We start from the raw sequence: 14,523 nt of genomic DNA, 5'->3' as shown, positions 1-14,523 counted from the left end.
TAATAGGTTAAACCATATGAAATTGCTCCAGTGAATTATCAGCAATTTCATATGTCTCAACTTAATATAATGAGCAAAGCTAAAATACCCTGCCTCTCCAAAGGCACAGAAATTAGAAATACAGGCAGACCCTATGAATCAATTTCATTCTTGTCTTTAAGTCAAATTTGTACTAAATCAGAACAGTTAGTTACAGTTTGTATCTAACGTCAATTAGTCAAATATTTGTCTTAGTATATTGTATGTAGTGTACCTTTCTATAGGAGCTGTAGTGGTGCAGTGGTTAAGTGCTTGGCTGCTAACGGAAAGGTTGGTGGTTTGAACCCAGCTGCTCCATAGGAGAAAGTCTGTTTCTGTAAAGATTTATAGCCTTGGAAACCCTATGGGACAGTTCTACTCTGTCCTATAGGGTTGCTGAGTCAGAAATGACTCCATGGCAATGGGCTTGGTTTTTTGGTTTTGGTACCTTTCTATGCATCAGAAACGTGAAAGAAACACTTACGGATACACTTTAACACCTTTAACTAATAATACAGTAATAACAAGTGCCTAAGGCACTTGACTGCTAACCAGAAGGCTGGCGGTTCAAACCTACCAGCCACTCCTTGGAAGAAAGGTTGGGCAATCTACTTCTGTAGTGATACTGCCTCAGAAACCGAAGGAGGGGTCAGTATGAGTCGGGTCCGACTTGACAGCACATAACAACAGCAGCAAAACAATAGTGTTTTGATGCCTGTACTAATAATACAGTAATAACATGTGTTTTGATGACTTGTCGCAGACTAGCACTCATTTGTTATTGCTAAAATTATTTTACAACACACATTTTAACTCCAAAAACCACTAGTAACCCACTAACTCCACATTCTTCACTGACGAAATATGCACATCAGGTCTTGGGACTGTCAAGAAAAACAAACAAACTTCTCAAAACAGTGCTGTAAAAGGAGCATTGACATACCTGGAGAGCAACAGTTTACCCCGAAGCTGCAGGTCAGCGGCACAATCCTCCGAACGGCAATTCCTTTCAAAAACGGTCTGTGAGAGAGACACAACAGGAAGATTGGAATAGGACTTGGAGGGCAAGTGTGTAAACAACAGCGAATTTACCTTCTTGCAATTCAGGAAATTTTTCTCCTATGCCCTTTAAGCCTTCTAAAAGAAGCCAGCTCTCCAGTATTGTGAGGGGTCCTGAAGATCCAAGGAAACCCAAATCAATGGTGGCCTTACTTTCATGAGTGTATTCTTTAAAAAGGCTTTGGTGGTGCAATGGTTAAGTGCTCAACTGCTAACCAAAAGATTGGTGGTTCAAATACAACCAGTGCCTCCACGGAAGAAAGACCTGGCAATCCTCTGTAAAGATTTTAGCCTAAAAAGCCCTCTAGGGCAGTTCTACTCTGTCACATGGGGTAGTTATGAGTCAGAACTGACTTCATGGTACCTAACATCAACATGCTTTATTTGGTTAATTTCTTAGTCCACTGAAGTGCTTTTTCAAGTAGTTTTTTCAAGATGGGTACACAGTAGGTGTCTTTTCAGTATTTGCTTGTCTGGGAATGCCTTTTAGATGGTCTCAGATGTGAATGAACTATAATCCAGTTGAGTAAAGAACTCTTAGGTTATAGTCTGATCATTTCCCTCTATTTGCTCTCTTGGGGAAGGGAGAAAATCTACATGTAAGATTGGTTCTACCTCAGTGACAGGACTATATTCTAATTTTCAGTTCCAAAAGGAAAGGCCTATGGTGATCAGGCTATAACAATTAAGAGTACCTTGACAGGGCCAAAGTTCCCCAACCCCCCATGTCTAGCTGGAACAGCCAGCATCTAATAGGGACACAGCATCCTCTTTCTAACTGAGGCTGAACCCCTCAACAGCTAAAGCCCCACCCAATGCTGGGGCATGATACTCCATGTGCCAGAACCCAACATTTTTCCAGAGGGCTATGGAAATGTGCCTGAGCTTGGACATGTCTGTGGAGGTCAGCGTGGGAATAAGAAGTGACATCTGGGGAAGGGTGATAGCTTTCTTTTCTCTTTGGTACATGGTGGGCTTCAGTTCTTCCCTCATCTGGTCTCAACTTCTTGAACATTTCTGATCTGTGAATGGCAGCTTCTCTATGTTCCAGACTGACACAGACTCTGTTATTATCAGACAATTTTGATCATTTCAGTGAGATTTGGAAAGAAGAGGCTTTTGTCTTTCTTAAATTATTATGTATTCACTATTAAACTTCTTTATGGTCAGTGTTCATGTTTGTAATTTTTCTCTCCACAGAATATAGTTCCAGGTGATCTGTTCCCCTCCCACAGAATAACTCCAGGAGGCTTTTCTGAGCGCCAACACACACTCCAGCAAACTTGCTGGCCAACAAACAGTCTAGACCCAACCAGACGGAGTAATTTTGCCTATGGAAATTCAGATCCCTGTGCCACATTTCCAAAAGAATAAAGTGTCCCAGCCAGCATTCTCTTCTTTGATTATGGGGGAAAAGTCTTATGGAAGTATTGGGCAAAAAGAGGAAATTCACATGTTCTTTTGGACACTACTGGGGGCAAGGATAGAGCCAAATTTCCAGATTTCAATATAAGACATTTGTGCTTTACGTGCCAATTCAACCAAGGAGAAAATAGGAGGAAGTGGGTGTAAGGACTGCACGAATGTCTAAGGGGAGATGAAAGGAAGGCATTATGAGTTTTAGAAAGGAGGTGACTAACACCAAAGGTAATGAAACTTAAGCTTGAGGGCCCCTCATGGCATGGCTTGCGTCCAGGTCTTATACTTAACTTTGCATCAGTAATCATACTTTTTATTTTTTCCATGAAAAGAGCTCCTTTCCCAAATTGTATAAGCTTCAGGCCTCACAAAATTTAGTTCTGCACCTGAGTTATGGTTTCACCCTCACATGCATCACTGTTGTTCATGTTTTACAGGCAAGAGACATCCAGTGGACCTTAGAGATGGGATGAAGGGTGGGGATAGAGACAGGTGAAAACTGAAGAAAAGGGTGTGACCTGAATCCATCACATGGCAAATGGGATGGGGAAAGCTGACCCCTGCTTCCTCATCTTTCATGCTAGCCATGCCTCAGACTTGCCTTGTAACTTCCCACCTCAGGATATCTCTGAATGTCCCCACTCCCAGGTTCACCTAGCTCATGTCCTCTCATGCTTTAATGAGCAATTAAAAATACCAAGGCCCCTGGTAAGCTCAGATCCTGCTGTAAATTTTTTTATGTTCCAGTGTGAAAAAGAAAATTTATTACTTTTCTAACAGTCTGTTATACATCTGCTGATGCCCTTGGAGCAGATGTTTTTGGGCTGGAGCCTTCTGATCCTTCTGAGCTTTTGCAGGCCCAGCCTTCTGGCCTGCAGCCTTCTCCTTCTGGGCAGGAGCCTTCTTGCCTGCAGTGGTCACCTTGATGCTGGAACCTTTGCAGCAGTTGTTGTTACAGCTGTGGCAGCCCCCTTCACAGCATTTGCTTTTTGGGGATTGTGGTGGTTAAGTTTGTGTGTCAACTTGGCTGGCCTGCTTGAGTGGCTGGGCAGCTGGATGTAGTATTATTCCCCATGATGAGACTGGTAATCAACTCCATGGAGTAATCTACTGTGAGCAGCTGAGTAGCTGCTTTAGGGATGTGGTCTGCTTCCTGTGTATAAGGAGAAGCTTTGGGAATGGTCTCTAGCTTATGGCATGCTTGAACCCTGCATGTAGCCATGTTGTTATTCAGCAGTCTGCCATGCTCTGCCGATCTTGGGACTTTCAATGGACTTGAATTAATGGCCTGCCGTGTGGTTTGGTAACATCAAGACTGTGCCATTTTGTCGACCTTGGGCTTGTCAGCCTCAGCAGCCAGTAGCTGCCTAGTGAAGAGATGCCTCTAGCTTCAGTGGGCCAGGAGCAAGAGGCAGAGCTGAAGCCAAGGTAGAGGGGCTTTCACCCAGCCCCTAGAACCTGTACTTTGAACTCAGACTTAAAGGCTCCAAACTCTAACAGAATAAACTTCTGTTTGTTAAGGCCATCCCACTTGTAGTATATTCTTGTCAGAGCAGCACTAGGTAAGCAGAAAAGGGGGTGAAGCCTTCAGGTGAGTTGCTCTTCAGAGCTTCTTAACTTCATACTTTATTAGTCTGTCCCTCAGTTTCTTTGCCTTCATCACTTTAAAATGAACAAAATCTGTCATCTTGGCTTTTTTCCCTCTGGCTTCAATCTTTCTGGCCCAACCTGTGCCTGCAATTTTGTGTTAAATCTGCCTTTCTGCCACACCTGTTGGACATAGCTCTGGAGGGACATACCTCTCTGTAGGAACTTGAGGATAAAGTCAGTGAGTTGCATGAATTTGAAAAGCATGCCCTGCCTCCTTATTTGAGTGCAAAGTCCATCAACCAAAACCCTGTTCTGATCTATAACATCTACAATCGATCCTAACTGGTTTCCCAGCATGAAACCCAAAGGAGACATGTCTGAATACTCTGTTGGTGGTGTTCAGCAAGAAGGCTGCTGTAAATTCTTAAAGTACCATACACTTTCTCGTTCTGTGGCTCATCTCAATTGTAATCAATCACTATTATTGCATGTTTAATGCTTTTCTCTCCTCTAAAATTATGCTCCATAAGAGCAGAGACTGTACCAGTCCTGTTCACCTCTGTAGCCACCTTCAGAGCCTGGCACGTGGATAATAGCTACTCAGTCAACACTGAAAGAGCACATAGTGCTCTAAGAGGTGGGCTGACCAATGAAATGGGCACTCAGTGGTGGAGGTCCCATCTTAGGGCCACTGCCCATTAAATCCAAAGTTGTATCAACCCCTCCTTCCCAATCAAAGCACCTGTCCCTCTGCTACATGCAAGCACAAAGGTCCCTAATGAAGAACCAGTTGCTTGGTAAAAGCTCATTATCTTTGGTCTGATTTTCCCTTGTACTCTTTCTATTTCCTGTCCCTGGAACTGGGTTATCTAGCTATTAACTTCTCTAGTACTGCTCAATTTCCATCTGACAAAAGCAAGCACTGAATCATATATGTATGTATAAGTGAGGGGCCCTGGTGGCACACTGGTTAAAAGCACTCAGCTGCTAACCAAAAGATTGACAGTTCAAACCCACACCAGCCGCTCCATGAGAGAAGATGAGGCAGTCTGCTTCTGTAAAGATTTACAGCCTTGGAAACCCTATGGCACAATTCTACTTTGTCCTATAGAGTCACTATGAGTCAGAATCAACTCAATGGCAATAGATGTTGGTTATCTGTATATACATCCACACACATATACATATACACATATATTTATGCTAAAGAGGCAAGGAGGCCACATCTTCTGGCCTCCTCTAATACTACAAGAGGAAGACAGAATCACCATCAGTAGCCCAAGGCCTATTCCTGCAAGGCCAGACATGCTGCCTACCTCTAGCCCTTTCACCAACCATTTCTCCCACAGCACTCACCACCTTTCCACTGGGTTTGATAATTCACTGAAGTGACCAAACAGAATTCACAGATTATGGGGTTTATTAGGGAAGCAACAGACTACAATTCAAGTTCAACAATGCACTCAGTCTCTTGCAGCTGGCCATCTCACTCAGCAGCTGGCAGTCTCAGTAGCACATCACTCCTCAGCAGCACTTGTCTCTCTCATGTCTCTCAGGAGCACATTTCTCTCAGCAGCACATCTTTCTCAGCCAGCAGTCAGAGAGAATCCTTCTGCCTCTATGAGGGCTCCTTTTGAGCCTAGCAGAGTGGCCAAACCAACCATTCTCAACAATAGAATTCTATACACCTGAGAGAGAGCGAACTTCCCAGAAAACTAGTTTGTGCTGCTCCCAACAGAAATACCCCAGGTGGATCACTTTAAAAATCAGGAGCTACTCAGTTCCTCACAGCAAATTTCACCAGGGAGTTTATAAAGACTTATGGCTAGAAAAGCCACACTATGTAATTTAGACTGCAATTTACTACACACACATACACACACTCATATAGTTACATGCACATACACATACATACACTGCTGTGAGTGTTTACACTGACCAGCTAAAATAAAGCACAACCTATAGTGAGAAGATAAAGCACTAGCTTGTTGTTGTTATGTGCCGTCGAGTTGGCCCTGACTCACAGCGACCCCTCCTTGGGTTGCCGAGGCAGTATCACTATGGAAGTAGATTGCCCAACCTTCCTTCCAAGGAGTGGCTGGTGGGTTTGAACCACCAGCCTTCTGGTTAGCAGGCAAGTGCCTTAGGCACTATGTTACCAAAGCTCCTAAAGCATTAGCTTAGAAATTAGAAAATAAAAAGTTCAACCATAGCTTAACTGGGTTACATTAAGAAAATTTACTTTTCCTTTTTGCCAAGACTCAGTTTCCTCTTTTGTAAAATGAAAGTGAAAAGATGCATGACTCTTCTGGAGGGTTGAATAATGTCCCTCCAAAATACATGTCTACCCTGAACCTCAAAATATGACCTTATTTGGAAATAGGGTCTTTGCAGATGTAATTAGATAAATTAAGATGAGGTCATACTAGCGAAGGGTGGGTCCTAAGTCTGATGACTGGTGTCTTTGTAAGAGGGCCATGTAAAGACACCAAGGGAAGGCCATGTGGAGATGGATGCAGGGACTGGAATGATGCAGGCTACAAAGCAAGGAACACCAAGGATTGCCAGGCACCACCAAAGCTGGGAGAAGCAAGCAAGGATTCTTCCCTAGAGCTCAAAGGGACCCTGGCCTTCCTGACGCCTTGATTTCAGCCTCTGACCTCCAAAAATTTCTGTTGCTGTTGCTTTAAACCATTCATTTTGTGGAAATTTGTTATGGCAGCATTAGGAAACTAGCACAATTACTGTTCTGTTAATCCAGATTAGCATTTAGCCAAGTGTGGGCAGTTTGCAGTTAAACTGTTTTTTGTTTTAGGCATTGTGCATCACAGTCTATGCCAGCAAATGTGAGAGACAACTATAGTGTGTCTGAATGAGTAACATCAGGTTTCCTAATTTATGGTGAACTAAAAAGTCAATGGATGCAGAGTTAATGGGAATTTACCTCTGCATACACAAAAAAAGCAAACTCACTGCTGTCGAGTCAAATCTGACTCATAGCAACCTCTCCATAGGTTTCTGAGGAGGTATCTCTACGGAAGTAGATTGCCCAGTCTTCTGCATAGCAGACTGTATTTTCCCAAAACAGATTCGACAATATCTCCCATAGCACTACTTACAATGTGACCGTCACCTCGCCTTGAATGTGGTGGACTTGTGGCAGAAGTGATGCCATGTGACCTCTGAGTCTAGGTCATATAAAGCAATACAGTTTCCTCTTAGTCTCCTTGGGACACTTGCTCTTGGAACTTAGCCATTCCGCTGTGAGGGAGACCAAGCTTCCCGTGGAGAGAAACTGACAGCCAGCATCAGCTTGCAGGCCACGTGAGTTAGCTATCCCAGAAATGGATCCTCCAGCCCTACTGAGTTTTGGGGTGACTTGTTACACAGCAATAATTGTTGGTATATCCCACCAGCCTGATAGCCTTCCCTAACCTTGGCAAGGCTACATATAATACCAAGTTACACATTCCAAGCCCTGGCTGGAAATGCAGTTGTTTTATAGATAAAAAAGCAAAACATGAGGGAATCAAGAGACCTGAGTCATGTGCTGGGAAGGTTGAGGTTTAAACTTAGAGTCCTGTGCTGTGGACCTGGACTAGTGTCTCTGGGAAAATTGCCAATTCATTTCCTAAGGAACTAAAAAGCATCTCTCTGGGAAGAAGGGTGGGCATAGTGAAGCCTCAGAATAGCAGATGATGAGTGTTTACAGAAGCAAGTAAAAACTACTTCCCCTAAACAAAGTACAAAGAGTACAGGTTCTTCCTGAAGCCAATGGGCCAAATTCCTGATTTTCCTTATAGGGAACAACCCCAACAGCTATAACCTGGGCCCTGAAAACCACCCCTACCTGCTCTACTCACATCTCCCCAGTCCTCTGGGCAAACACAAGTTTGGCTGCCTGAAATCACACAAATTGGAACCCAGCTTGGAAGTTGTCCCTCCTACTGCTCACCAGCCCCCACCTGTTAGTTGGCAAAAGGCCCAGCAATTTATTTGCCTGGAAGACACCTTTCCAGAAATTGAAACAGATCTAAGACACCATCATTTCTTCTTCCTCTCTGATTAAAGGGAAGACAAAGAGTTCTCTGAGAAAATCCTACTTCCTGCCTCAGGCTTCAGGGTGCTGAGGACTGGACATCCAGGGTTGGCCTCAACCTCACAGACTGCATTTCCAAGATGGCTCTTTTCTAAACCTGGTCTCCTCCTTAAGTTTCCCTGGAATATACAGTTTTCTTTTGAAAATCCTTCCTCCAGCTTCTCCCCAAATCCTTACTCAATTTCTTTTAAAACAAGGAAAAGCAAACTTTTCCTATAAAGGGCCAGACAGTAAATATTTTAGGCTCTTTGGGCCATAGGGTCTCTGTCACAACTACTCAACTGTGTAGGAGCATGGAAGCAACCATTGACAATACACAAATGAATGTTGTTATTAAATGGACAGTGGATCAGATGTAGCCCATGCATTATAGATTACTGACCCATGTTCTAGAATATTTGGCTATTGGCTTCCTTATTCCCTTCTAGCCAGAAATAAATAAGAAATCAAGTTCAAGGTACATTTTGCTCTGAGCCAGAGCCCAGAGCCTGGGGCTGGTTGTGCTTTTCTCATAATGCCATAGCCACCAAGACCAAGGTGGCCTTGTGATCATGTGATTCAGGGATAGCTCTTCTTCAGAGAGAAAGCCACCCAGGATTCTCAGTCATTGGAGCACCCAGTTCTACCCAAATCTGCACTGAAAAATCTTCCCTTCTGGTCTCATATTATGTAGAAGAATTCTTTGCCTATTGTAGCCATTATGTTTAGAGGAGGGTCAGTTTCTTTGACCTAGAAAGATTTGTTTTTTTAAAAGATAAACAATTTTGACATGAATTAGACACAGATTATAGGGTCGCTATGTCAACCAAGGGAGCTCTGGTGGTGTAGTGTCTAAGGCATTTGACTGCTAACCAGAAGGTTGGCAGTTCAAACCCATCAGCCACTCCTTGGAAGGAAGACTGGACAATCTACTTTCGTAGAGATACCACCTCAGAAACTGAAGGAGGGGTCACTATGAGTAGGAAATGATTCAACGGCAGTGAGTTTGGTTTTTTTTAATGGTAACCAAATCCCATGCTAAGGTTGGAGAAAAGTAGGATAACTGTATTGGATGGGAATAAATGCTTTTCAAATTCCACCCAAAGGGGAGCAAACAAGAAAGCTACTTTAAAGCTAAAATGAGTGAGATGTTCCTGAAGTGCAGCATGACTTCACTGAGGTTCTATGCCCCTACAGTACGGCATTCTGCCTGGAAAACAGGAGTGACATTTCTGCACTGGTGTTTCTCCCACCATCCCACATAAGTACTCAGAGGCCCCAGCCCTTGCAACTCATGTCTGAAACTCCAGCACCTAGCAACATTCAAAAACGCTTGTACAAATGATATGACCTGAGCGTAAGAGGTTTCTCTCTCCCAATTTTGCTTCAATGGACTCTTTTTCCAAAATCCAACATTGTCCCCAATGTGACACATCATAAGAAGTCAGGGTAGTTCCAGGATGTCCAGCTCTATTTAGTCTTGTGCCCAAATGACTCTTGACAAGGAAGGAAAAGGTTCATTGCCTGGAATTTAAAATCAAGTCATAAGCATCAACAGACCATTTACCAAAGACGATATTCAGACAGACAGCCAATAAACATATGAAGAAATGCTCATGATCATTAGCCTTTAGAGAGATCCAAATCAAAACAACTACGAGATATCATCTCATTCCAGCACTATAGCAAAGTTCAACCAGGCAGAAAATAACAAATGCTGGCAAGGGTGTGGAGAGATTGAAACTCTCGTACACTACTAGCAAAATGGTACAACCACTGCAGAAAGAGTATAGCACTTCCTTAAAAAGTTGGAAACAGAAATACCATTTGATCCAGCAATTCCACTAGTAGAAATATATCTTAAAGAGGTGAGATCTGGGCTATGAATAGATATATGCACACCTATATTCATCACAGCACTATCCACTATAGCAAAGAGATGGAAACAACCTAAACACCCACAACAGATGAATGGATAACCAAACTATGATATAAATACACAATGGAATGCTATGCAATATTAAAGAACAACGAAGAATCCACAAATCATAATGTGGATGAACTTGGCAGGATATTATGCTGAGTGAAATTAGTCAATCACTGAAGGAAAATATTCTATGAGTCTGTTATAAAAAGTCAAGGAAAGGTTTACACAAAGAAGGAAATTTACTTTTTTGGTTACCAGGGATGGAAAGGAAAGGGAGAGAAAATTCCTGACTACTTAAGAATCGTGTTGATTTGGGTGAAGGGAAAGGCAATATAACAAAAGTGTGTGACCAGCACAGTAATGTCAGGTAAAAGGAAGACAAAGGGAGGTACACAAAAGGTAGAAACAACAGAGGCAAATACCATTACATATATAATACTGCACTATCAGTAACAACAAACACTGGTCTACAGGTGGATACAGGCAGACAGGCAGGAACATCAGATAAGGGTAGGTGAGAAGGAATATACCCATGACTATAGATAGATTTGGCTCATGATATTCCTACATGAGGGTTTGTGCTATAAAAATATCCATACACATTATAGAACTAACAGGAAACAAGGCTGAGGTAGCTTCTTAGCTACAACTAAGCAACTTGAGGGATTGGGTCACTGGACCTGCACACTTGGGACCATGGTCTTCGGGGCATCGAGCTCAATTGGCACAACATACTACACAAAAACATGGTTTGGTTATATTCTGCTTTGGTGAGTAGTGACTGGGATCTTAAAAGCTTGCAAGTGGCCATCTACATGCAACAATGGGTCTCTCTTCATCCAGAACAAAGAACAAAACCAAAGACATATGGAAAAAATTAGTCCAACAGACTGGTAGACCATGCAATTCTTAGCCTATATGATCATGAGAACAGAAGAACTAGATGGCCCAGCTACTACTGTCAACCACTAGGAAGGGAATTGGTCTATGAGATCCTGGATAATGTGGGAGAATAATGTGGAACAAAACTCAAAATCATAAAAAAAAAAAAAAAAAGACCAGGTTTGCTGGTCTGATAGAGCCTGGTGAGTCCTCTGAGACTATGGCCCCTAGATACCCCTCAGGTCTGGAACTGAATTCACTTCTGTGGTTTCCAGCCAAATAATAGATGGGTACATGGGCTGAACATTCACATCTGGTAGATACACTCCTTGGAGTGATCAATCATGGGAGAACAGAAGGGCAGGTCTTGCACAGGGAGACTGCTCCAGTGGCAGGAGTGCATGGGAGGGAAGGACACAGGGAAGAGGTAACTACAGGCAGGAAGTGGGAAGAGAGCTGTTATACTGTGGTGAATTGCAATGTCATGGAACAAAATGTGCATGAATTGCTATATGGGAAATGAATTTGCTCTGTATACTTTCATCCAAATCACATTTTTTTTTTTTTAAATGACTTACAAACAGCCATCTAAAATGCAGCTATTGGTCCCTTCCTTGTACAGAGCAAAGAAAAGTGCAGAAAATCAAAGATGTATGGAATCAATCAGTCTAAGGACTAATAGACCATGAGAACCTCAGCCTTCATGACCCTGAGACCAGGAGAATGAGATGGTGCCTGACTATCAAGGTCAACTACTCACAGGGATCAAAATTGGAGATTCTGCATAGAGTGGGAGGAAAAATGTGGAACAAAATTTAAAAATGACCAGAATTAGGAGAGGAAGATGGCATCACACTGATAATGCACATGCTTGGTCCCTCTTCCAACTTAGACCCTAAGTAACTACGTAAAGCAGATACAAATAATGATACTGGAGTCATGAGCAACTAAGGAGAAGATAAAGTATTAGATTTAGTGAAGGCAGAGAAAAAGAGCAGATTAAACAACGGGGAAAAATAAACAAACCTGCCTAGCCATCAGAGACAGAGAAGGATAAGACTCATTAGAAATACAAAAGAGGTCAGTAGAGGGAAGGAGAAAAAAAAACAAACCCAGAATTACTGCTCAGAGAGATACTGGTGAAACCTCCCATGCTTGGGAGGTCTTGGGTCTTGGGTCACTCTTCAGGTCTGGAAATGGTCTCACTCCCATGGATTAGCTCTCAACCAAACAACAGAAAGGCCTATGAGCTGAATACCTACCCCAGGAAGCTGAACCCCTTAGAATAGTCAACTGTGAGAGATCAAAAGGGCAGTATTTGCATAGGGGGAAAGGTAGGAAGACAGGAATGCATAGGTAAAAAGGACACAGGTAGTCAGAGGAAGATGGGAGGAAAGCTATTTATTTTATTGTGGGGATTGTAATCAATGCTGTGATGCAAAATATGTATAAACTGTTGAGTATAAAATGAATCTACCTTGTAAATTTGCACTCAAATCACAATAAAATCCAAAACCCCAGAGCCACTGAAGTCAATTCCAACTCATAGTGACTCCCATTGGTTTTCTGCGGCAGTAAATCTTTATGGAAGTAGACGGCTCTGTCTTCCTTCCACAGAGTGGCTGGTGGGTTTGAACCTCCAGCCTTCTGGTTAGCAGTTTAATGCTTTAAGCACTGTGCAATAAAAAAATCAAATCAGATGGAGAGTTCAAAATGGAGTCGTGCCAGTGTGCAGCACACTTTATCCCTCTGGCATCTAAGGTCTTGGAAAACTAGCCATAGCAATTTGAATTAGGAATTTTGGTGCTCTGAACAGCTCACTGAATCAGAGTGCATCAAACATGGAAGAGCAGAATTAGAGGAAAGGCACAAAGAGATTATTTAGGAAAGAGCTACTGGAGGAAGACAGACAGGCATCCAAGAGAGGCACTGGAAACTCTTCTGGAGCAGTCACTGTGTGCTGGGCTAGGGTGCCCGCCTGAGATCCCTGAGCCAAGAGGGAGGATACCTTATAACAGCATACCAGAGACCACTCTAATATTCTGGTGGGCAGCGGCAGAGACCTGCCTCCAGCAGCTGATCTTGATTTTTGGAGGTAATTTGGGTCTTCTGGGTGCTGGCAGCAGGCACAGACACCTCTGCTGAAATTCGGAGGAAAACTTACTGTTGTCACAGGAAGAGTAGCTTCCTCTCCTCCCAGTGGGTCACAAAGTGGAGTAGGGTCAGATTGGGAGACATTGTGCTTTTCTTTGTCACAGAGATCGGGACTGCAGGTCACTAGCAGGTTCTCCCCCAACCCTAACACAGCTGAAACTGCAGGCGTCTTCGGCGCCACAGCTGGACAGTATCACAGACAAACTCCAGAGCCGACCATTAGCTGTCTGGCGGGATTACATCAGCACTGTGGGCAGACAGAACAGGGAGAGGGAAAAAACGGCACTCCCGGGATTTTTTCCTTGGAGCCGTTCTTTGGCACTATGGGGCCATGGAGACAGGATCTTTGAGTGTGCCTGAAATTGGCGGAAATTTGCGATGCTCTAACAATAAGAATCTTTCCTGAGGTTGAGTTGTGGTCTTGCAAATAAATACATCATCAAAAATAGCCTGCTCAAAGCCCTAGAAACCGACCTTAGCAACACAAAGCTTTCCTTCTTCAGCTCCCACCTTCTCCGCGAATATCTTCACTCACTTGACAGAAGAAAACATAATCAGCCAATTACCATAAAACCTCCAGCTTTGAACTCTAAACCCTCTTTACAACAGAGAGAAACACAAATCCACACTACACACAGTGATTCTACCATCACAAAGAAAATAGCAGAGCGACCCAACACACTTGAATCAATAATAAAATAAAACACACCAGCTTCACCGTTTCAAAATATTAAACCATAAAACCAAAACAAAACAAATCAACACATAACCAGCAGCTAGTGGCAACCTAAACAGACAGTGCTCTGCCAGATTCCAGGGACTTAAGAAGAGGTTCTGCCTTCCAGTAACCCCAACAACTCTCCGGACATCCACTGCATGACTGAAAAGGTCCTAGTCTACACTTTCCTTTTTTTTTTTTTTTTCTTTCTCTCGTGGTTAACCCCACCCTTTGTTGGTTTTTTGTTTTGTTTTGTTTTTGCTTTTATTTTCTTTTGTATTGTTGGTTTGTTTCTTTCTTTGTTTTCTTTATTCATTATTCTCCTTCTCTACCTTTTTACTCTCAGTGACCTATCCCCAGATATTGCAGATTTATCTGTTTTCTTCTTTGTTTCCCTCCTTTTTCATTTTGGGTTACTGGTCCTGTGTGATTTCAGGGTGTATTTCTTGTCCATGTGCTTATAGTTTTTTCAATGCTTATTCAATTGTAATTTTTGCCTAACTGACTGGGAGACAGCAACAGTCCTCATAAAATACAAGTACATCCACACCTCCTGCAACTTCACTTACTGAGCAAGAGCCAGAACCTCTTTCTCCACCAATGGGCCAATGATAAAAAACCACCAAGAAAAGCCTGAATCACCCTTGGCTGCTCTTCACAAACAATTAACAGAGATCT

At 42.9% G+C, this 14,523-nt stretch overlaps 1 protein-coding gene across 1 annotated transcript in view; it reads right to left on the bottom strand.

Moving 5' to 3' along the window:
* The window catches only part of ITGA9 (integrin subunit alpha 9), a gene marked incomplete at its 5' end in the record, with an annotated part of 538,072 nt that overhangs the window by 233,669 nt on the left and 289,880 nt on the right, over positions 1 to 14,523 (bottom strand). Inside the window, one exon of the mRNA XM_007945751.1 lies at positions 962 to 1,038. Within this exon, the coding sequence (XP_007943942.1) occupies positions 962 to 1,038 (77 nt within the window). The remainder of the gene's footprint in view (positions 1 to 961; positions 1,039 to 14,523) is intronic.

Source organism: Orycteropus afer, unplaced genomic scaffold (genome assembly GCF_000298275.1).
Source record: "Orycteropus afer afer isolate SDZICR_OR568_19922 unplaced genomic scaffold, OryAfe1.0 scaffold00142, whole genome shotgun sequence".
NCBI classification, from domain to species: Eukaryota; Metazoa; Chordata; class Mammalia; order Tubulidentata; family Orycteropodidae; genus Orycteropus; species Orycteropus afer.
This window is presented reverse-complemented; position numbering and strand designations above follow the sequence as displayed.